At 41.9% G+C, this 23,654-nt stretch overlaps 2 protein-coding genes across 3 annotated transcripts; one reads left to right on the top strand and one right to left on the bottom strand.

The window, feature by feature from the left end:
* Positions 1 to 3,518: 3,518 nt before the first annotated feature.
* LOC121358053 (translation initiation factor IF-2-like) lies at positions 3,519 to 9,173 on the bottom strand. 2 transcript variants are annotated; one of them, XM_041475915.1, is made up of 3 exons: positions 9,098 to 9,173; positions 4,637 to 4,726; positions 3,519 to 4,091 (listed from the first exon to the last, which is right to left on the bottom strand). In XM_041475915.1, the coding sequence occupies exons 2-3, from the start codon at positions 4,648 to 4,650 to the stop codon at positions 3,686 to 3,688; spliced, it is 420 nt and encodes a 139-aa protein (XP_041331849.1). In that variant the 5' UTR covers positions 4,651 to 4,726; positions 9,098 to 9,173; the 3' UTR covers positions 3,519 to 3,685. The 2 variants fall into 2 exon arrangements, with proteins under 2 accessions (XP_041331849.1, XP_041331850.1); XM_041475916.1 differs by having other exon boundaries at positions 9,141 to 9,156.
* Positions 4,752 to 22,528, top strand: LOC121358037 (MARVEL domain-containing protein 3-like). Its single transcript, XM_041475883.1, is given in 5 exon segments — positions 4,752 to 4,795; positions 4,974 to 5,129; positions 5,791 to 5,799; positions 8,261 to 8,421; positions 21,795 to 22,528. Coding segments are annotated over 5 exon segments (1,071 nt in total). The 3' UTR covers positions 22,496 to 22,528.
* Positions 22,529 to 23,654: the final 1,126 nt, after the last annotated feature.

Raw genomic sequence — 23,654 nt, 5'->3', positions numbered from 1 at the left:
GTGTCCCAGAAAATGGCTATTCCACAGTGAGGGTCTAGGTTCAGTGAGACAAAATCCATCTCTTCAGAAAGCCATGATGTAAGGTCTCTAAATCAGAGCTAGACAATTACTCAGAAAGATGCTGGGAAGTACTCAGCCTTGTAAGAGAAACAGCTACTGACCAAACAACTCACACATTTCCAAAGACAAAAATAAAAGAAGCTCATGGTTCCACTGCTTTTAAAATTAAGTATTTGTAACAGCACACACCAAGGATATAATATGAATTCAGTCATGACTGTTTACATTTCTTTTGCTGAAGAAATGTTTAGTGTTGTGATTTTTTTGTCATTAGCACAGAAAAAATTTGACCACACATAACCAATTACTTAGTTCCCAAACTGAATTTACCTCCCATTCCAAAGACCAGGGATTTCAAAATCTCCTTAAGAAAGGAAAAAAAAAAAAAAAAAAAGCTTTCAATCCAAATTCTTTTCTTGTTGTTTATAACAATAAACAGCAGATTTCATATAAAAGCAGCAGCATAAGGGTAGAAAATAGTGTTCCAAAGCTAATTTTAGTCCTGCTGATCTCAGGAGCTTAGTGTTCCTGTCAGACTGAACAGACTCCAGTGGTGCCCTGCCTGCCTGGCTGGAGAAATCTGTCCCCGGAGATCTATTTATAGCACCTTGTACCCTGTACCTAGATTAGGTTTTAGGTTTTTTTGTTTTGTTTTGTTTCATTGTGTTTTGTTTTGTTAGGCGGGAGCATGTATCCAGGACTACATTGATCCAGGACACAGATGTGACCTACTCGAGTAAATTACCACGGGGAAAAAAAATATGAAAACAGTTCACACTTCATTTTCTGCACATCAGTCCCTCTGGACTTCATCAGCTAGCCAAAATTCAGTCCCAAAGGTTATTTCTATTACAAAGAGAAATTGATGACAGAATTGGGTGCATCTTTGATACAAACCCATCTGCTTACATACAACACAGCATCCTTTCACCTGCAATAATGTAAAAACAAATTATCTGATCTTTTTCCTTGGTGGCTGTCATTTAAATTTAGCCAGTACAATATCTAATCCCTTCATGATTGTCTCCTTAGAAACACACTCCTACTCCTACATTTGGATATTTCTCCCTGTCAGCATGATTTTCTGTGGCTTGTTTCACTGGTTCTTATGTCATATATAGGCAACTCCAGCAGTCACTACCTATCTTGTATTTCCTTTATGAGTCTCCAGGGAAAAACCCTTATGTCATAGAGTTAAGGGTTTTTTAAAATGTAGATCTCACCTTGTAATTCTGTGTTGGTTGTGACCCTGTTATTTCAACTACCTGGTTCCATAATGACTTTAAACTCTTCTAAATACTTACTTTGCCCACCAGCTTCACTGAGTTTTACCCAGTCCATAATAGCATCCTTTCAGTTCCACCCAGTCTTCCAAACCAAAATGGCCACACCTGAACCCTTTCAGCCCAGAAGGAGAAATGTTTTAACAAAACTACTATACTGCAAACAGTGGCTGTCAGGGATACTCTTATATTTCAGCCCCTCCAAAAAAGTCTATTTCCAGCCATGAATCCTTGTTATTTTTCAACTGTTTGTATGAAACCTGCCCATCAGAAGGAAGATGTAATTCCTCATGCCCTCCATCAACAGTAGATATCTTCTACTGGATGCAAATGATGAATCAATTTCCCAAATATTTGTTATCTAGACAGGAGAACAGAGTTCATGCAGGCACCCTAATCTTTGGGGTAAAATCTGCCAAACTAGCTTAAACAACCTCTAAATAGAAAGAGTAGGAATTAGAAACAAACAAAGCTACGAAACAGTAAAACACTCCTGCTGTTAGGCTGCCTTTGCTAGCCAGATGACAGCCCCAAACAGAGAGGGTGTAGCGACTGATGGGTAGTGGTGTCTCAAACTGCAACTTCTCATCACGGCTTCAGTTACAGTCACCACTCACTGCTGCCAAGAGAGGTAGCCCTCTTCCCCCATCCCTCCCCCAGTTTCTTCCCTGTGGGACATGTGCTTCTGCCAAATCTTTGCTCCAGTGCACATTTGATTGCAGCACAAAGCCAATTCAACTCACTAAAACAGCAGAAAGTAAATTGGTTTTGGCTGGAAAGCAAGCAGAACTGGATTATTATGTGATCAAGCAAGCACTAGAGTTGGTGCAAGACAGTGAGAAGAAGATGAAGTGTACAGCTGAAGGCAGGAACAGCAGAAGACGTCTAGGCAAGGTGTGAATGGTAAACAGCAAAAGAAGCTGTTAACACAGCTCAGCCAGAGCAGGGAATCACACTCCTACCACCCTTCAAAACATGTGCTTTGAGCATTCAACTCCTGTAGCTATCTCCTCATTTCAGGGACAGCAGCTCCTCTGTTACCTGCATGTTACTTACAGGGGATTTTAGATTTACCTCCGCCATAGGACTGCACTTACAGCTACATATCTTAGCCCAAACTCATGAAGCACTGGTACCCTGAGCTTGCTGCTGTGAAAGCCCTGGGAAGGAAAGGGATTTCCTGCTCCCAGCTTTTGTGCAGGACAGTGCCACAGCATAAGGCAGCTTTCCAAAGCTCAATATTAGCTGGGCACGGTGTCATGTTAACACCATCATCCTGTTTCCCAGGCACAGGCTGCTTTTGTGTACAGGACTGCACAACCAACAAGCCATTTGCTGCAATCCCGGTTCAAGAGCCTGTCCAGACTCATTCCAAAAAGAGATTATAAACACCAACAGAAGGCATCCTGAGGAGACCAGCACATTGTTCCTCTGTAAGAGAAACATCACAGGCTGGCAGCGAGGTGACAAAGCCCCTGCTGATACACCACAGGGAAGGCTTTCAGCAGAGCACCAAGGAAGGAGACTGCATACATTCAAATGGCTGTTTATCCAAAACATGGCTCTGCACCAGAGGAGAGCTTACCTCCCTGTGCAACCCGTCTAGTGTAACACAGGCCATTCCCACACACCTGCTCCTGGGCACAAGTTTCACCCATTACCTTTTACCTCCTGCCCTTCACCCCTCCCACCCCCCGTTCTGTGGGGCTTTCTGCCCTGAACGCTGCCAGTCATGGAGGTGGCTTTAGAAATCAATAAGGCAACCTGTGGGGGCCTTGAATTTCAACTTTATTCACCTTCAGGTTTTATATCCTCTCGCGGTTACCAAGTTCTTCCTCAGCACTGTAGGGCACAGGGACATCATTTCGTTAAATTAAACAAAGCTCGGGTTGTCCTGTGCTCCCAGACACCCGCCCATCCCCACAGCCCTCGTTCCTCTTCATTGAGGAGGAGGAAAGGGCAAGGAAGCTGGTGAAGGTTCTGGAGTGCACATCCCATGAGGAGTGCCTGAGGGAGCTCGGGGTCTTTAGCCTGGAGAAAAGGAGGCTCAGGGGTGACCCTATCATTCTCTACAGCTGCCTGGGAGGACGGTGTAGCGCGGTGGGGGATGGCCTCTTCTCCCAGGGAACCAGCAACAGGACAAAAGGACACAGCCTCAGGCTGTGCCAGGTGAGGTTCACGACATCAGGAAGAAGTTCTTCACATGAAGACATTTGAATGAGCTGCCCAGGGAGGTGGTGGCCTCACCATCCCTGGCGGTATTTAAGGAAAGTCTCAGTGCCACGGTCTGGTTGACATGGCGGTGTTGGATCACAGACTGGACTTGACGATCCCAGAGATCTTTAGTTCATTTCCAACCAAACTGACTCCGTGATTTTGTAACTCGGCTCACCTTTCCCGGGTGGCGAGCGGGCAGGGCCGGCCCGGGCAGGGCAGGCGGGAGCGGCCGGGCCGGAGGGCGGTGCCGGCGGCGCCGGGAGCTGCTGCGGGCGGGACGGAGCTCGGCGCTCCCTCAGGTGAGGCCGCGGGCCGCGGGCCTTGGCCCCGGGCCGGGGGGAGCCGGCGGCGGGGGGAAGCGAAGGTGCCCGGCGGGAGGTGCCCGGTGTGTCCCGGTGTCCCGGGGCAGCGCCCACGCCGGGGCCACCCCCGGGGCGCCACGGGGGTCTCGGGGCGCTGCGGTGGCGGCACCAGGGACCTTTCCCTGCGGAATGGCTCCTGCCCTCGGGGGAAGGCGCTGTCTCTCTCCCTCTTAGATGTAAACAAAAATTAATTTATTCCTTTATATTATGTTTTTGTATGTTTATATTTATTTACTTTATAACACCCAAAGGTGATGGAGGAAGGTTATCAGGCCTTGATCAGTGCAAATTAAACCGACTGCAGACACTTCTGCAGGGATGTTGAAGGGCTGTGATGAAGGCAGATTAGTCTAAAGATTGCTCAGGTGTTTGAAGTCTATTTCCCTATTTTACAGATTTGGGCTTAATCGTATTGCACTTGAAAAGATAAAGACACTTTCAGCAAATAACAAACTGGTAGTATTTAGTATGGAATTATCAGGGTATAGCTTCTTGCCAGCTTACTTTCAGCCCAGCACAGCTTTGCCTGTACCTAATGTTTATGTAAATCATAGGCAACGTTTGGTAGTGACTCTGCTTACACCCACGGGTGCCCTCCTCTTAGAAACTCCCAGGACAAAGGTCACAGCCTGCTCTTCCAGACTTCCCTGTGCCAGTGGCAGCTGTGTGCACACTCATGCAGTGCACTGGCACTTGCTGGGCTTAATGCTTTACCTGAGACACAACATTGCAGAAGACAAGATTCAGTTCCTGGTGGACACGATCCCCTGCCCTGGCAGCAAAGGCAGGAGAATCGGAGCAGACCTAGTAAATAATCGAAGTGCACTAAATGTCAGGTACAGAAACATTGCACTTACATGATGAAAAGGAAAGGTAAAGAAAAATTTCTTGCTTTAATGAAGTTACTTTGTAGTTTAAAGGGTTTTACTTCCTTCACCTCTTGAAGAAGTCTGTACTAATTTTGAACAGCATTTAATGGAAGTGAGTGCTGGTCAATGAATAACTTTTAAGTGGAGCAATAAAATGAACCGGTTTTATTTCTCTGGCTCAGGAAGTTATTTTAGAAGGAGAGAATAGATCTGAGAAACAAGATGTCTCATGCTGGGAGTCGATACCAAGATAAGCAACACCGGCACCATGAGAACCATAGATCTGATAGGTACAAGGAAGACAGAAGAGCAAGGAAACCATACCCATACAATGCAAGGTACATCTTTATCTCCTCAGAGAAATAGATCACAGCAGGTCTATAATGTCTGTCTTCTCTCTGCTTTTAAATAGGCTTAATTTACAACAGTAAAGAAAGCTTTTAGTCCGCTGTGAAAGCATGAGCATTCTGCATTTGGAAGGGAGCTATTTTACACTTAGAAATTTTTTTCTTTGTTTTGAGCTGGAGGCAGGACAGAAAGCTAGGCTGTGTAACACAGGCAGATATGTGAATTTCCTGGGATGATCTGAATCAGGTTGGGTGACAAGTAGGTGAAATGTGGCTATGCGTCTTAGTACAGTTTCTGAAGGCACTGGTCAGCAGGTGATGGCAAGCTGTGTCTTGCCAAATATGCTTAAATAAGAATGTTACATGTCTGAGACCAGTACAGGGACTTTGTGAGCTCTCAAGTTGCTGTGAACATGTTCCTGTTAATCTGAAATCAAATTACTTTCAGTAGTCGCTGTCAATAGATGAGTGCTTGTTGAAGTGTCTAAGGCTGTTGGCAGCACTTGAGAGTGGGTCAATCCCTACCACCACAATGAGCAGATCAACTAATGGGTTTCCAGTGCCAAATAAACTCTTAAGATATTGCACTTTTCCTTCCAGCTTTGCCTGGCTGCAGCACACTAGACGTGAGCTTAGGCTGTGTGCCTTTTAGGTCATGCCAGTGCGTGGCTGCACTGTAGGAGAGAGGTCTGTAGGTCTAAAAACCACTGGCAAATTGGCCATGGCAGCAGAGTGTTCATCTCTGCCATTTAGTCTCTGGGGACACGATTGTAGGGGAAATTAAGAATAAAGGGAAACAGGGAGAGGAGAACAAAGACCAGCCTAAGAATCATCCTCAGAGGCTGAATGCCTGTCCTTAGCAAAAGCAGAGATTGGCAGGCAATATAGTTAAATTATTTTGAACTCATTAGAAGTGAGAGCAGCTAATGCCAGTAACACATTAATAGCACAGTGGAGAGAAAAATAAAAAAAACAAAAGGATTGGAGGTTTGATGTGGGCATTTTTTTCTTTCATGTGTAGCATAATATAAACAATGTGTGAAGGACTAGCAATAAATTAAACCACCACTTTTTAATAAAGCACTTCTCTGGATTTCTTGGTTTTGCTGTTAGTTTTATGTGTTTGGACTCGTAGATTGAAAATTGATGGATGGACTGTAAAGGTTCATAGACATCCCTGTATCCACCAGGGATTAGAGGAAGGGAAGCTGCAGTTGCAAATCTGTAACAGCCACGAAGATAATTCTTAGTCAAGTCAAGCATCTGGGGGCAATCAGACCCCACTAAAACTGATTGAAAAACTTTTCTGTCAGTTGTTTTGAAGGAGTTTGGCTTAACCTAACAGCATTTCCTCTGCTTGGTTCTCATGGAGTTCTCATGGGTTTTGGTGAAAACTTTGGCTGATTGATCAGAAGACCACCAGACCCTGTAATGAAATACATGGGAAGAATTTTGTTGTACTTTGGGTGCCTAATACTTTAATCCCTGATGAACCAGACTTTCTAGCCAGAGTGTTTCTCTTTCCAAATGCATTTCTGTCTGAAACTCCTACAGCAACCTTCCTCCCAGTGCTGAGGAGAATTACCTAGAATGGTAAAATCCTCAAGGAAAACAGCAGCAAAGGTGGCCAGAACAGGCCATATTGAGCAAAAAAGGCATCTAAAAAAAGAATTTTTTTTTCCTAAATGTACTCTGCTGCTGAACATTGGGGCGGTGGTGGGGGGGGAGGTTTGGTTTGATTTTTGTCTTGTTTTGTTTTCTGGCAAGTAGCAGGAAACAATAGAGAGAAGCAGCTGCATCAGAAGTACCAAAGGGATTGCTTTCAAGTTACTGGAAGTCTTATAAATCACACAGCTTATTTAATTTATGTGACACAGCTGCACAGGATGCTTTGGTAGTTGCACAAGACACAGGACAGAGGTCAGAAAAATCAGAAATGTTTCAGCCAAATAGAGCTGTTGGCAGCTAAACACGGAGACGTTCGCATTGGTCTTGTTATTGAACGTCTTAATTAAAATGTAAGAACTACAAAGAACATGATTTAATGTGGATGAACGAGATTACATTGAGTCTGGAATTGGATGAAGATAAACCTTAGTGAAGTGCAGTGATACTAGGAAACAAAACTACAGTTGAAAATGCTGATCTGTGGATAAGAAATTCAAGATAAAAAAAGGAATACAAAGAAGACTTTTAAAAATAATAATGCTGAATGAGACTTAAAATACCATTTAATAATAAATTCATCCAGCTGTACCTTGAAAAACGCCAGCTCCATTTCTTCTTCAAATGAGGGAGAAAATTTCTGTTAGATCACACAAAAGATGTGCAGCCAATGTTTCTTTTAACCTGAGTGTTTGCTCAGTTTAAAGGGAAAATTGCACTTTTCCTATAAAATAACCGAATTCTCACCAACTTTAAAAATCATCAGGCTTCAGATATGGAGCTGTATGTCATTGCAGAAAACTGGACCATTTTATCAATGAAGAGACTAATTGGAGATGGGAGAAACGGATCTTTTTGGGGAGGAGGGTTGATTTTAGATTCTTCTTCAAATATCTTCAAGGACCTCCAAAATTTGAATAGGCTGTTTTTTCCCTAGTTTAAAATCTTTGTCTGTTTATTTTAATAGCTTTTATTCTTTTAAAAGACATATTTGTGAGAGACACTAGTTGGAAGTACAAAGACCCATTAAATAGTTGTGCTACTTTGCACATTTATTATGCCAAAATCTCTCTCATTTCTATTATCTGGCCTGCTGTGGACTAGCTAAATTGTTTGGTTTTCATGAAAAAGCTGTTATTTCCTCTTTCTACCTTTTGCCAGTAAGCTAAACAGTTCAGCCAGCCTACCCAGTGAGTACACTATTTTTCAAAATAAGGACCATTGAGTGCAAATATCCTTGTGAACATGGATTTATGCAAGATTTTGGGATATTTGCTTTCAAAACAGGCAAGCAAAAAAGGTCAGATGCCTGTGAAGCAAGCTAGTTGCTTCCACTAAGAGGAGCATTGATAATTTCTCATGTTCTAATGTTCAGGAGGACATTAGAACATTCATTTCTCATGTTCAGGAGAGACTGTGACCTAATGTGTAACCATCAGTTGTTTACTCCATTGTAGAGACATCCGAGGTGGCCAGCACTCAAGGGCTTCTCCTGTTTGCTCAGACCCTTACTCTAAAACCTCAGGAGCAGCACAGGAGTATTTTGGCCCACCACCAGAATTTTATCCTCCCAAGGAAAGCTTCTCAGTGAAGTGTTCAAAGGTATGCACAACAAGAGGTATGTGAGACTCTTATTGCCTGCCATCCACCCCTCTCCTTCCAAGGACTTCTCTTGGTTTCTGTGTTTAGAAGCACAACAAAGTACAGCTAGAGGAATATTAAAACAAAATAAAACAAATGGAAAAAAAACCCTACCAAAAAAAAGGCCACAAGGACTGAGAGAGTTAATGAATTGCATGACTGAGGGTTATACCATTTTAGACATCTAAAGGCAGTATTTCTACAGATATTTAGATACTTGAAAATACATCTCTGGAATATGCATCCAGATCACCAGAGTAGGTCATGTGTGTAATCAGCCAGTCAGTGCAACAAGAGTTAGCCTTTGGGATTTTAGGAATAAAATAGACATTTGCATCTGTGAGCAGTTTAGAGATGGCTGTTGAAGGTTTGGTTCTAGTTTGTTTCCCAGTCATTCTTCTCACACTTTTTATAAGTTCTGGATTTTCTGCAGTTATCACTCATACATCCTTTATAAAGCATCATTGCAGGAGACAAATTTTTTTACTGGACATGAATCCAGTAAAACAATTTTGGAGAAATAACTTGGGTTTTTCTTAGGAACAAGGCAACTGCTCAAGGACAGAAATGAGTCTTAATGTGGGAGGAAATCAGCCTTAGTAAACTCATTCCTGTAAACTGAAAAAAAAAAAAGTTGTTAAAATATTCATTACCTCTTGAAAGTTTTCCCTCTTTCCGGGCACTGATCATTCTCACCTTGTCTGTAGGAAAGCTCCACTGCAGTCTGAGTTGAACTTGCAGCTAGGTGCAAAGTCTTTGGCTGATGTCTATAAATAGACTTTCAGTGTCCTCCAGTAGAGAGAAAAGTGAAGAGATTAGCTGCTGGAAGTAAATTAAAGCACATAACGTTAGATTATTTCTTTACTCCATGTAGGAAAGTTAAGTAGCACAATCAATTTAATATTTCTCTGTATGTGAATATGTGAACAATTTTAAGAGTGAGATGAACTATTTTGTTTTAAAAATATTTTCTGTGTATTAGTATGCAGTTTGTTTTTCATCTTCAGATGTAACTGGAGCCATTAGTAAAGTTCTAGTGACATGGAGCCATGCTGATATTTTATCTATGATAAAATTGTATCATCAGTTTCTTCTTTAAACTTACTGAATTATTTTAACTTGTCTGAAAAGCTGCATAAAACTCCATGCCCTATTTTATCAGAGCTTTAGGAAAATAAAGGGGCAAGTTAGTTTTAGTTTCCAGTTTTACTGGTTGCTTGGACTTACGAATAGCTTAATGTGAATATCTAGGGGTTTTATCCCCTGCATTTGCTTTTCATTATTTCAGTGCATTAAACATCATTAAGATTTTTAAAATGTCCTAGTTTTGGATACATCAGTTGACAATGATGATTTTACTCCCACCCCTCCCCCAGGTATTGCTCAGTGTTTTCCAAAAATTTCATGTCTGAGCTTGCAGTGGAGGAGGGGAAAGAGATCATGCAGAAAATAAACCCTTTTATTAGCAACCTTATTTCAAAAAATGAAAATATATTGAAGGTTGATAAGATTATGAGAATGTTACTAGCCTGTTTAGTTTTTGGAAGTACCAAGATTTAGCAGAGTTTACTAGAATTGTTTTGCAGAATTCTGTATTCCCTGCAGTTATGGCAGATGCTGTAAATGAACTATATGAATTGTTTACAAAGAAGTCAGTACATGGGAGCTGCAATACTTTAGAGGATGAAAAGTTCCTGTAAATACTTATTAACCATCTCCTTCTTTTGCCAATGATTTATCAGCACTCTGGTGAAATTCCCCCTTCCCAATCACCATAATTTTAAAATAAACTAGACTCAAACAAGGCTGGGAATTCAAGTGATGAAGCACAATCTTTTCCAAAGCAACAACTGAAATGTTAATCTCAGTTTCTGACTGTCCACTGAGTAGTTGAACTTTGGGGCTTTTATCTTTTGCCTAGCACACCTAGGTTATGTTCTTTTTGCATTTTGAGCAGTTTAGCAAACTGCTAAAGCAGTTTAGCAAACTAGAGAGGAATTCTATACAACCAGAGCTCTGAATAGTATTTGCTTCACCCAGATAGTTCCCCCTTCATCCATGTTTTTTACCAGCTATATCCCAAAAAAACGTAAAGCTGAATTTGAGAAATAAGCAGCTGGGTTTTTTAGGGATCTTTTAAACAGCTTAGGACACTTTAGGACCTCATTCTCCTGTCTTTGTTATTCCCCCCTTCCCTCCCTATTCCTTGCCCCCTTTTTTTCCCCCCTACAACCACAATAGGACAATAAACCCAGACCAAATATAGTGGAAGAAAAAACTGATACTGACCCCTTTTGCTGGTAAGAACATTTGATACCATCTAAGAAACTTCAAAACATTCTGCTCTTTTTTAATCCTTTCATCTTGAAAACAGAAGGAGGAAAAAAAGTCTGTTAAAACATTATATGAGGGATACCTATTCAAAGCCATTCAGGTGGGATCACATGGATAACAGTGCTGGATCATATGGGGCACTTCATCACTCTTCCTCCCAAAAAATGGACTAAAGTACAAACCTAGGAGGACCATCAAAGTTTGGATTAGTAGAGAGTAAGCTGTCTTCTGGAATAGACTCCAGACTTTGGATTGGTGGAATTTCCTGAATTGGAAAACTTCACTCACATCTGTTGTGTTTAATACCTCTTTACAGACCTATGAAGTTTGTTTAATTTTCTGCTGAATTGCTTTTTTAAATGTTTGACCTTCACATTACCTTAAGATAAGGAGTTCCAGAGTTTCACTTGAAGTACTACTGTTTCATTCCTTAAAATGTTTTAAAGAAGGTGTTTCTGATTCTGATGGTATTCTAAATATGTAGTGATAATCTCATATATTCAACTTCTCTATGAGATTTATCGTTTTAGAGTGAAGTCTTCCCTTTTTCCCTGTGCCCCTATTGCTTCTTCACAGATTGAACAACAGCCAGTTTTGGTCAGTTTTCCAGTCTTATACCTTTTCCAGGTCTACCACAACTTTTTGAGATAGGCTGACCAGAAATGCAGTAAAAATTCCATATAAATTCCAGAAAGAATCAGACATCTGCCAAAGGGCTCTGGTTCTGTAATCCTATTCTAATGCTTCCTACCTTTTTTGTGGTGTTTGACTATCAGTGAACACTGAGCTGATGTCTTCAAAGAAAGCTACCTGAAATGGAAATGCTTTGCTTAGAACCCATCTGCGTGCTCTGTCCACAGGGGCATCAGTTGTTTGTGGATATTTCTGTACAGCCATGAAGTGGAGGTTGCTTATTAAACACTGATTTCATTAATTTCTCATTCAAAGCTTGAGCTCTTAGCAGCCTACCAATTTTACTGTTGGCAAGCATGAAGAAATTTTTTTTATTATTATTATTAAAGCAGATTTCACCATCTCAGTTTTCAGTCTTTTCAGTTCATTAGTCTGTGCGTCCACCATAGTATTTTGGTATGTAGTTTTGAGCTGAACATGCTTGGAACCTCCACTTACAGGTCTTTGGGCCATATTACAGAGCAGACCCAGGGTGCACAAACTGTATTTTCTTTGGATAAAGCTAAATGAAAGGATGAGCTGTAACTACCAGCAGGTACTCTGCCCTTTGGAACAAACAAGACACAAATTGAAGTCCTTCTCTCTCCAGAAAATACCTGTCCTGTAGCCCCTGTGTCTTGAACTCCACCTGACTCTGCAAATCCCCTCCCACTGCACTGCCAACATGGGCATGCTGGTGACAGGCAACCCTTAACTCTAGTTGCCTGAAAACTGGCTGTTTCCTTTTTATTATCCTTTAACCACTGCTAACCAGTGAAATGATTGTTTATCTCACAGGAGCTTGTGTCATTTAAGAGCACTACCTTTCTTCATATATCTGCTGATTTTTTTTAATTGACTTCCCTATAAAACTCTTGACTGTTCCCTGCTCTGCTGTCTTTATGTCTGGTTTCTATATGTTGGGTAATTTTACATAGGAGAGCTACACTTGTGGGCCTGCGGATTACAGATCAAAAGGCAGCAGAAGCAGAAGTGTGCCACCTTCTGTTTCTACAGTAGTGAGGGAGATTGAGGGAACAGTTCATAGGCGGGTGTCAAACTGCCTAGATGCACTATATAATTTATGAATTTAGAATTTGAAATAAACTGTTTGTGATAAAGACAAACCTTTCATTAACTAAGGAACTGCTGCTTGCAATAGCCATTTCTTACTGCTTACACACAATATATTACATGTGCCATTTAAAGCAGCACCTGTTAAAAACAACAAGAGTTTTTTGACCTGGGGATTCTTAAGGCTGAAATTCTGTCAGAAGGAAGCATTCAATTTGCTTTTCACAGTGCAGATAAAATTTCCGTTATTCTCTATTCTATGTGGAAAACCTAAATTAGTAATCATTTTGCCTTTCAAATAACCCCCCCTAGATATATTTAAAATAGAACCAGATTCAGTGCTTTTGTTTAGCAGATGGAATGAAAAAAGTGTTCAAGGCTGGCTGCCATCCTTCACCTCAGTGAGAGGAAAATGTGAGTTGAACCCAAGAGTGAATTGCTGATCATAAATTGGTCTCAGATATTTGGTCTTGACCTTAAAAACTTTTAATTTTCTTTTTATTATGTATATTGATGTGAAAGAGGTGGAGCAATGCAATTCTTGGATAATGCCTCCTGTAGTTTTGCTTAAACAGCAAAGATAAACTTAAGTTTCTGCCATCTTTGGTCAGTATGTGACTCAGAAAATTACTTGTGCTTTTGTCTTCTATAGAATTGTACTGTGCTGGTCATGATTCCTGAGCAAATAACCTTTTTTTTTTTTTTCTTTCAACCCATTTGGCCTTTAAGGGAGACAACACTGAAGAGGTTACGAAACAGTTTGTGAGAGAGCAAGTATAATTGAATCCCTGTTCTTTGCTGCTATGAATACAGCTTTGCTCCTTGAATAGTGTTAGATTTCTTAAGCATATTGTAGGCACTTCCAAACAATCATGCCTTTAGCCTACATTCTAACATCCACAATTGTTAAAACCTTCAGACCAATTTCCTCTCAGAAAAAGACAGCATTATGGTTTGTAACAACATGAAAAGTCTCCAATTTCAAACATAGCCAGGAGGAAATATCAAACTGAATTTATTTGGAGGAGGAAATAGAATTAGGGAGTAACAATGACTTTCTCCAGGATGCATTCATGCACTAACAAGCCAGCATTAATTCAAATGTAAACATCTATAAGCTTTTGTTTTTACAAAACACAGTTAATTTTTTCCCCTATAGCTATGCATGATGGGAAATACTCATAGACAAGAAAAAAATACTGAGATGAAAAGTTAGCCAAGACACGGGGTTCACACTAATAGAAACTCGCTTTGAGTTATGCCATTGTTCTCAGCCATAATGCTGCTGTTGTTTCTTTGCTGTGTTATGTTGTGATACTGTTCCTCTTGGAGTCAGACATGGGAGCAGGAGGGGAAAAACATTTTGTGGAGGACTCATATCCCTTTCAATGCTGCGGAGATGTTGTGGGAGAATAGTGGTCTGCAAGAGGCATTGGACTGAAGTAAAAAAATCTCCTGTACCTTCAGGTATGCACATTTAAAAACACTGAAGGGTCATTAAGTGTGCATAGTGCAGGTAACTCTGTGTGTGAAAACAAGCATTTGATAAGTACATTCAGCAGCATGTTGCATCTTTTTGGCAATGCAGGACACCTACATTCCTGTGGGGGCACCCAACAGGATTAGAAACTGTTGTGTTTTGTAGTCACCATCTTCACATTTCGCCCCCACAGTGTGCTGTGCTTAGTTCCTTTAAATTGTGCCCGAAGCTGCTGTACACTGTTCCTGTGGCAGTTAATTTCCATGTGTTTCTGCCTAAGAAGGGAGCACTAGGGTCCCCTGTAGTCTCATTGTAATTAGACAGCTTCCCCTTCTATCTTTTACAAAGTATATTTTAAACACAGAGTGACTAACAGGCCGAAGTTGCCATCAGGTTTTTTAATCTTGTAATTGTGAAGACAGACGATATTAATAGTGGGAATTGGATGGAGCTGTGCAGATTAAAATAATCCCAGTTATTCAAAATGCTTAATTAAAGTAGCAGAGTAACAAGATACAGCAGCAGAGCTGCAGGTAACCTTCCTTCCTCTTCTGATGTTCAAGTATTTCATTTGGAGCTCAGTCCTCTTTACTGCGAAATACAAACAGCCTTGAGCAGTTGGCTCTATAAAAACACTCAGGGGAGCTACGCTACTTGCAGATGCCAAATCCTACCTTTAGCAAACTGTTGCCTTGCCAACACACGGGACTTCACTCTGCCCACATTTTCATATGAAATTATTTTCATCCACCTTTTGGCATTGTGCTAACATGTACACGATTGTTTTTAGAGAAGGGAGAGCTGCAGCTGAGAAGACTCACTAAAGTTGGCAGGGGAAGGTACTGGCAAAGTTGAGGTGTGTGTTAGACTCCAGCCCGTGTTTCCCATACTGGCAAATCTTAGGTTTGCTCGCTGCTATTACAGAAGAAGAGTTACACCATCTTTCCTGTGAGAGAACCAGGTTTGTCTTCCCTACATCTGACCCAAATTATGGGAACAAAGGGAAACTCTTCTCTTTTAAAAGTGGCTCACAAAGCCAATTGATACAGCAGACAGACAATCTATTGAATGTAGCTCTATTTCTTGAGCAAGTGATCCTAGCTCTCTTAAAGGAGAAAAATCCACCCAGACAGGAATGTTGCTCACCAAGTGTGACAACGTACAATTAGTGAAGTGAATGAGAAGCTTGAGTTCACAGGTGCCTCCAACCTGACCCACCTCCAGACTATGCTTACTTAAAGAGCAATAACATCCCAATCTTTGTACTTTATAAAGGTGGCTCAGTTTCAGTTCAAACGGAGGGAGTGGCCATGGAAAGTTGGCTTAGGGAACAAGAACGGTTCATTGTTTTCTGAACTCCTTTTAAAAAAAACTCCCGCAAGCTGGTTTCAATACCAAGACACTTGTTTACTACTTGAAAGAACTATTGGTACATTAAGAAAAAAAGGATAAAAAAGGTCATTTCCTGAAATGTAGAATGCAAGGTGACCATACAGAGACCTACTGGTGCTACAAATAGAATACAGCCTTTTACAGTTGTTGTTTAAGCAGTACTGTCAAATACAACAGTTTAATGCAAGATCTTTTGCTTCCCACCCTCTCCAAAATTAGGAAAGATGACTCATGCTCAATTAGCAGGAGAGAAATCAAGAACATTCTAGAAGTGATGCTTTAAAGAACTACTGGGTACAAGTAATCCATAGCTTTTGTTCCCAGGCAAGGGCTGGGTTGTACTGAAACTGTCTTACAGTGGTGGGAAACTATGGGGATAAAGGATGATGCAGTAATTCTACAATTTAAGTCCACCCTTTCCTGTGAAAATTGGACAGCACTTTTTAGAGGATGGGAAGCTATTAAGCAGAAAGAATAGAGCAGGTGGGATAGTTGTTCTTTAAGGGAAGAGGATACACAGAAAAAACAGGATAATACATTTGGATCTGAGCACTCTGTGAATGCAAGACTTCTCTGAGTCATTAAAACCAAGGCTGGTCATCCTTTGAGATTTCCTAAGAGCGATTATCTTGACTAAAGAGAGACAAATTATTAAAAGGTAATAAAGTTTTTTTTCTAGAGCACATAAATCTTTTCATTTTCCCAGTTTTAAACTGTTTTTTCAGTGATTTCCAGTAAGATGGATATCTCAAATGAGCATAAGTGTGTTGGGCACATCCATGCAATTTAAATGCAGTTGGCTCTGAGTGTGTGCATCCCTTGGGTCCTCTGAAAAGCCAAGATTTTGTTGGTGTTACATTGCCTAATTCTTGTGTTTTAGGGTTGGGTTGTTTTTTTTCTGCCTTTGATTTTAGCATGACTAAGTGAAAGCTAAGTCCCACCACTGGCTGAAGAACACAGACCTGCAAAAATAATAGTGTTGTGGGGACTCGGGGGGCATTTCTTTGTTTATGAAAAGCTGTGCATTGCCCTTATTCTGCTTTAGTGAAGCTGGTTGAATTCTTGTTGCTGGTTTCAGTAAGATCTTGCTTTCTACATAAAGGGAATAATACTGTTAGAAAGGTATTAAAACATCTTTGCATCCAGATTCTATATTTTTGATCTCTTGCAACTGTTGTCTTCATTTCTTTTCCCTTGTTCAGTTTTCCTCCTCTGTTTTGGTTTCTCCCCATTTCTGTCACATTTTGTCCCCTCCCAAAAGCAGAGCCAAACCCTGCTTTACTTTGAAATTTGCTCCCCTTCTCCTTATCTTTTTCCTCCTGCTACTAACTCGGTTTAGCAGAGAGGTGACCAAAGCTGCATTGAGCTGTGCCTTCAGTCTCTGGGGAATGGCAAACCTGCGCTGGCAAGAGATGTTCTCCATTTGAGATCCTTTTCAGGACTGACTGCTGCTTTTGTAAGTCGCTGTATATGTTCAAAATACTTGTCTTCTCCTTTTTGAGGAGTAAAAAAAAAATAAGAAGAAGAAAAATTACCTCTGAAAAGCAGAAAACTACCCAAATGGGGGGTGGAGGAAAAGCAACAAAATACAACTTGCAGTGAAAAAAGTTTGGAGAAAGATTTTTCATGTGTGTTGGAGCTTCTAACTCCTCTCTTCCCTTCTCCTGGAGCGACCCCTAATGGGATGTGACATGGGTGCCACTAACCTGTATGTCACTAGCCCTGCCACTGGGACCCAGGTGTCCAAAGGTGGCAGCCACATACCCCCAGGGCTGCCCTGGGTCCTGCTGGTCCCAGTGGTACGTGGTCTGAAAAGGAAGCAGAGGGAGAAGGCAAGCGAAAATGGAGAATGGTAGACATAGAATATTCTGGAAGTACACAGTGATGTTCACTGAAGAGGAGTGAATGAGACAAAAAGAGACAGGAGGAGGAGTCCGTGTGCATTCAGCAGAGGAAGGTGATTTCTGTCTCAGGTACAGTGGAGGGAGACACTTTGAAGGCCTTTTCCATTAGTATGGCACTCATGGGGTCAGGGGAGTTCAACAGAAAAAGCCAGAACTGTCTGTCCTGCAAATTCATTTATGGCAGAAACAACGGAGCAAACAAGAACTGACCATTCTACTTTATGTACTCACGTTACACACACCACAACCCACACACCTGAACATCAGAGCTGTCCTGCCACAGTGCCTGCATGGAAATTCCTCTTTGCAGCTTCTGACAGGAGACTTGAGTGCACAGCTGACTTGCTGGGTATCACACATCCAGCCACAGCGTGGTCTTATGAGGCAGAGCACGTGGATTTAACAGCTCACCTCACCTGAGAAGGGGAGTTTCTGGTCCTTCTCTGGTCCTGGCTGGTACTGCCCTTGCTAAACTCATGCCAACATGATTGCTCATCATATATCATCAGATATGCTGTGAGTCACCTCAAGATGCTAAAGTTGCAGAACAAAACCAGCAGCACAAAAGAAAAGAGTTAAATAGTTTCCTGCTATTTTAGTTTATTTGAGCAACTCTTAGAAGGGCCTAATGTGGAGGTAAGGGAGAAAAGTAGTGACTGCCCAGCCGGGGGTGGGAGCTGTTAAATTCAGCTGCTTGTGGGTCTGTATCCTTAACCAGCCCACCTGTCAGCTTTGCTGGATGGCCAAGCCCACATTTGACAGAAGATAAAACCATTGTTCAATGGGTTGATACCATGGAAATATCCCAGCAAGGAAAATAAAGGGAAAGAAAAAGTGAATAGTACATAAATAGTGTAACTTGGAAGGATCTCTTATTGGTTATAGCAGGAAGCATACTCACAGCAGAAGACAACTGCATTCAAGCAAAATTAACAAGTAGGATACATTGAAGTTACTATCCACTGCAGATTTAGATTTTATGAAACTAATGAAACAAATCCATGGAAATCTCTGGCAACACCCACTTCTAGATTGCAGCCCTTCTCCTCGCCTTCAGTGCTGAAAAGCAGTGCAGGAAAGAAGCACAGGAAAGAAATAGCAATCCAGGAGCCCTGACAGGGCTTATTCGGTAAGGAAAGGGTTAGTTCCTAAAGCCAGCTGTTGACTCTGCTGATTTTAATACAAATGAGTAACATTTTAGGTAAATCCAAAGATGTTGGACCTGAGAAAGGAAAAAATAGCCAATAGAATTCTGAGCTGTTCAGACCTTCAGTTATTTTACACTTAAATCTTGCAGTGTGTTCATTGTAGCATGGGATTAGGGAATTACTGTAGAGATAAGCAACTTCCCTGTAGGAAGACCTTTTGGTTTCTGCAGATATAACTTCAAGATGACATGGCTAACTGGCCTGTGAAAGCAGAAATGGCAGGACAGACTCGGTGTGTGGCTTGTAACTCAATCCTTTCCACCAGCAGCACACTGCTTGACACAGGTCACTGCTAAGGTGTGTGTGACCATACCTTGGCAGAGCTAAGATTCAAAATTTACCTGTCCTTTTTTTCCTTTTAGTCTCAAATCTGTCTCTATCCTGTTATACTAGTAGGATTTTGTATCAGCTTGTAACTATCACAGATTAAGGCTGCAAGAGAGGCCTTTGGCATTACTGGGTTGGAACATACTGTAAGGCTTAATATTTCCATCAAAGCCCTGATGATTATACAAGGTCTTAGGCATTTCCACTAATTGTCTGCTACGTTCGTAAACCCAGCTGGCTGTCATCATAGACCTGTAATTCATTCTGCATACTGCTTATCATTTTAAGATTGTCTTTAATACAGGAGGCTTTGTTCTTGCACTTTCTTTTAAAAAATCCAAGTTAATCCAAATGATACAAGTGATCGGTGAAGTCGTTGCTGCTGGACCTCTCTCCATTGTTTCGTCACTCTAATCAATTCTACAGCAGGCATGTGTCACAACTGTGCAGGTACATACAAAACCTGTCCAACCTGAAAGCCCTGTCTAAGGAAATTTTTCAGGCATACCTTCAAAGCATCTACTGCTGTGGTTAAAAATACAGTAGACCTGCACTGATCACATTTGTGTTCCCATTATCAGTCAGCTCAGCAAAGTTAAGGGGTGGCATACAGAATGTGTGTGAACATATAGAAAGCTTTGGAGCAGCATCATTGAGGATTGGGGTCAGTTATAAATGTGGGGAGGTTAGCAGCAGGCAGTGACTACTTTGAGAACAGAAAATTGCCTTTTCCAAAGCTCAGCAAGGTGATGTAGAGGAAAAGTTGATGCTTGGCAGGTCAGGGGGCCTCAGTACACACAGATGAAAAGGAAATTCTGAAGTCAGCAGCTGACGGATCATGAATTCCCAACTACTAAGTAGCCAAACATACTTAAAATTTATGTTTCCCTTAATCAAATGGTCTTTCCTCCATGTAGACTTGTAAGAAACAGTTTCCTGATGGAACATCTATGAAATCAATAGTCAGCCTTTAAAAAGGGAAGTGCCCTCCTGCATCCAACACTGTCACACTGTCTAAGGGCCCTGAGGATCTAAGTTGACTCCCTGTATTTGGAAGGTATACTCTACAACTCAACTGAGCAGACCAAAAAAAAAAAAAAAAAAAACCTGATTGAGTTCCAGTTAATGTTGTGCACAGCTACTACTCTTTCAAAATACTATGAACAGTCCTAGTAAAGTGATGACTCTTTACCTATTAAAAATGACGAGTCTTTTGGCTGCATTACTAGATTTAGTACAAGAAGTTCCAAATCCTAACTCCAGGGCCAAAAATTAAATTTCTCTCTACGTTTAGCTCCACAAATACCTCCTTTGAAGTACTTGAAGCCTCCTGAAGAGATTTGGTAACCACCACAGTTACTGCCCTGCTTCACAGAAATGGTTGTGCAGAACAGTCAAAGAAAAGGTACGCTGCCATGCAGAAATCAGCATCGCCTCTGAAGAATACATACACAGAACTGCTCACTTGGTTCCTCTTGAACAAGGGGAAGAATTTTGTCTGCTCTAACTAACACTACCTTCCTGTGCAGAGCAAGTGGCAGCAGGAAAGGACTCATTACCTTAGCTCTCTGTGGAGGGAGTAAGAAGGGGCAGAATGGGAATATCTGAAAATCCTTCATTGTGGCTGTCACTGGCTTTCTTTGGTTAGAAGCATCTGGCAACACAAGAGAGGAATTTGTTTAATTCCCTTGTGTTCCTGCTTCAGTTCTTCCTTTTCAAGCCCATACAGCCTTGACAACAGCTGAGCCTTGCTCAAGAGGGAAATGCCATGTTGGATCAGTGCTAGTAGCATAAAATGAAAGTCTGTGCAAACCACAGATCGTGCTCCACTTTAAAGACAAATATAGGACCGCTGTGTCGAGCATCTTACATTCTTGGCTGTCAGACAGCAATGGAATAATAAGATTTACAATTCTGTAATTAACTTCAGAACTTGGAGCAACACGCCTGACACGCTAAGGGTTTTCATTTCCCCAACAGGCAACTCTAGCTGTGCTACGCTTCAACATCCGTCATGTTTACTAATCTTAGGCTGACCCCTAGTGAGCTGTCACAGAATAATCAGATTTATCAAACATAAGGCAGCTTCCTGAGAGGCAGCTACCAGAAAAATAAGTAATTTCTCTTCTTTTCGGTTCTGGGTTTTGTTTGTATTTTTTCCCTTAAAGATACTTGGTTACTATTATTAGTAGCCTAACATAAGAAAAAGGGAAGAGTCAACTGAGAAATTGTAAAGCTTTCTTCTGAAGGTCAGGGTGTGAAAGTGCATATGACCTAGTATCAAATTCACTTAATTTATTTATGCATACAAGGTGAGTTTTGCATCCCTCCTTCTTTGTTTTTTGGTGGTTTTTTTTTTTTTTTTTGGTACAATCAGAAACTCCAGAGTTATGAGCAATTTTTGTCTTTGAAGAAGATAAAGTACAAGTTAGATAGTAAGTTTAAATTAACAAATACCTTCACAGAAAAAAAAAAAAAAGGTGTAAGTTAAAGTGGTAAATGTGTTTTGAAGGACTGAAGTAACTTGCACGATTTTTAATGGTTAGAAGCTTCTAGGTTTTTGTCAGCTTCAACCTCAGCATTTTGTTCATACTGGATATTTCTTGCTCAGTGTGTTTATGCCAAGTAGTTACAGGCCAAAATATAATCACTGTGCGCTTGCCTTGGCAGTAACACAAGCACTGTAAATTTTTTATGGATTTTTTTTCACTGTATGAAGATCCATCTATCAAGCACACTGACAAATTAAAAAAAGTAATTTGCCCAGCCTCCAAAATGTACCCGCGAGAGTTCAGGCTTCTCTTTTTTTTTTTCTTTCCAAGTGCTTTTCTGTAGCTGTAGCCAAGAGGAGTATCTCAGTATTAGTACTCTCTGCCTATGATTTTGGTGTACTTCTGTCACCCACAGTTTGCACAAGATGTAGTTTTGACACCTATTCCCATCTTTCTGCTCCTTCCAGGCATTTTGAAGTTTGTGGAAATCACAGTTAACCTCCTGGTGCTGATTTGCGTGGGCGCTTCCCAAGCCTCCGTTGCAGGCTTCACATCTCTCGGAGGCTTCGGATCCTTCAACCTGAATTCAGCCTACAGCCCCTTTGAGGGCACGGAGCTGCGGGAGGTGCGGGAGCTGGACATGCAGTACACCCAGATGAGAGCCCCTTGCGTGTACGGCGGAGTGGCCTTCAGCTTAACAGCGGCCACGCTCACCCTCGTCTTCCTCGTCGTGGGGGCAAAACCCATCCAGCAGCTCCGGACAGGGCTGCTGGTAGGCGAATGTGCCTTCAGCCTGCTGGCTGGCCTGGCGTACCTGGCGGCCGTGGGGCTCTACCTGCACTTCGTCAGGCAGGTGAACGCCACCGAGGTGTGCAGGAGGCGCGAGCGGCTCTACGCGCGCCGTGGCTACACCTCCATGAACTGCGACGTCCAGGGCGGCGACGCCGCTGTCGGCCTCTTCGGGGTCGTCGCTTCCTGCCTGTACTTTGCCAGCTTTGTGCTCTGCATCCTTGCTGTCCGCACCGTCCGCGCCTTCCAGAGCCACGCGGCCAAGGCTCAGCACAGCCCCAAGGGCAGCGTTAGGGACAGAAGTGTCAGAAACCAGCACGCCGTGCACAGGACCTCTGAAAGCTCCCACAACGTCCAGGCTCTCGCCACGTTAGTGTGAAATCAGCTCTGGGACTGGGCCAGAGAACTGAGGCTTCAGCAAAGGATGGACACTCGCAAACGGGCAGCCAGCCCACAGTGTATTTTCCTACAAGGTGCTGAAGTGTGTATTGAATCACCGATTGTAACCATACTGCTCCAACGTGATGTAATAAAATCGACATTGAGTGACTGTTTTAACAAGGATTTTTGCACCGGTCTCTCAAGCTGGACTCCTGCATTTAAAATGCGTTTCATTGTAATGTTTTCATCCCGCACAGACCAAATCCAAACAGCAGTGGGCTTTTAATAGGTTACAACTGCGTTGCTGCCAAACTTGAGCTAAAAACAACTTCCTTTCCCTCTCCCATGACATAGGGAATTGAATACACAGCTAGGATGACCAGCTTTCAACAGATCCTGTGTCTGTTGTGTGTCCTGTTCCTTTATCCTGCAGTGCTTATGAACCAAAGGACACCTGAGTGCTTCTCTGAATCCTGTCCGAAGTTACACTTGTAACCTTTTTTGCCTGGGCTAGTGAAGCGTTTTATCTTTTGAGTCACGGGGATTTACCCATGCCGATCATGTGCTCCCTGAGGAATGCTGCTGGGGGAAGTAGCTGCAATGTCAAAGGCAGCATTCAGGATTCTTATCCAGTTTCCTGCTACATTTTCCCATCTCAGTGAGCACAGATCAGAACCTGAGAGATACCACACTGGTCAGGTATCACCTAAAAGATACCATTTGTTTCTGTAAGCACCTAAACGAGGTTTGCCTTGCTGACTCCACAGACATTGGTGGGCAGAGCCTGAATCAGGAACATGCTGCCTGTCCTGGGAGTGCTGTGACAATGACAGAAAGTACGTGTATCCTTCCAATATCTAAACAGGCAAAGCATGAGTGAACAGCAGTAATTGTATGCCCCAGGGCTGAGAAGATAAATTTAAGAGAACATCTTTCAAGAGTCCTTTGTTTGAGGCAGATGAAATAGATCACTGGTCTTCAAAGATGAGGGAGTGGGAAAAAGAAAAGGCTGTTCTTCAAGTGCATAAGATCTGTCAGCTTGAGAGGAGAGAAAGTTCTGGCCATTTTCATTCTTTTCAGTTTTGTCTGGCTCACAGTCATTGCCCAGATGAGGCTTTTTTGAACCGTAGTAGAGATTATTTACTGCATACTGCATA

The sequence above is a fragment of the Pyrgilauda ruficollis genome, unplaced genomic scaffold, assembly GCF_017590135.1.
Source record: "Pyrgilauda ruficollis isolate IOZ18807 unplaced genomic scaffold, ASM1759013v1 scaffold37, whole genome shotgun sequence".
NCBI lineage: Eukaryota > Metazoa > Chordata > Aves > Passeriformes > Passeridae > Pyrgilauda > Pyrgilauda ruficollis.
This window is presented reverse-complemented; position numbering and strand designations above follow the sequence as displayed.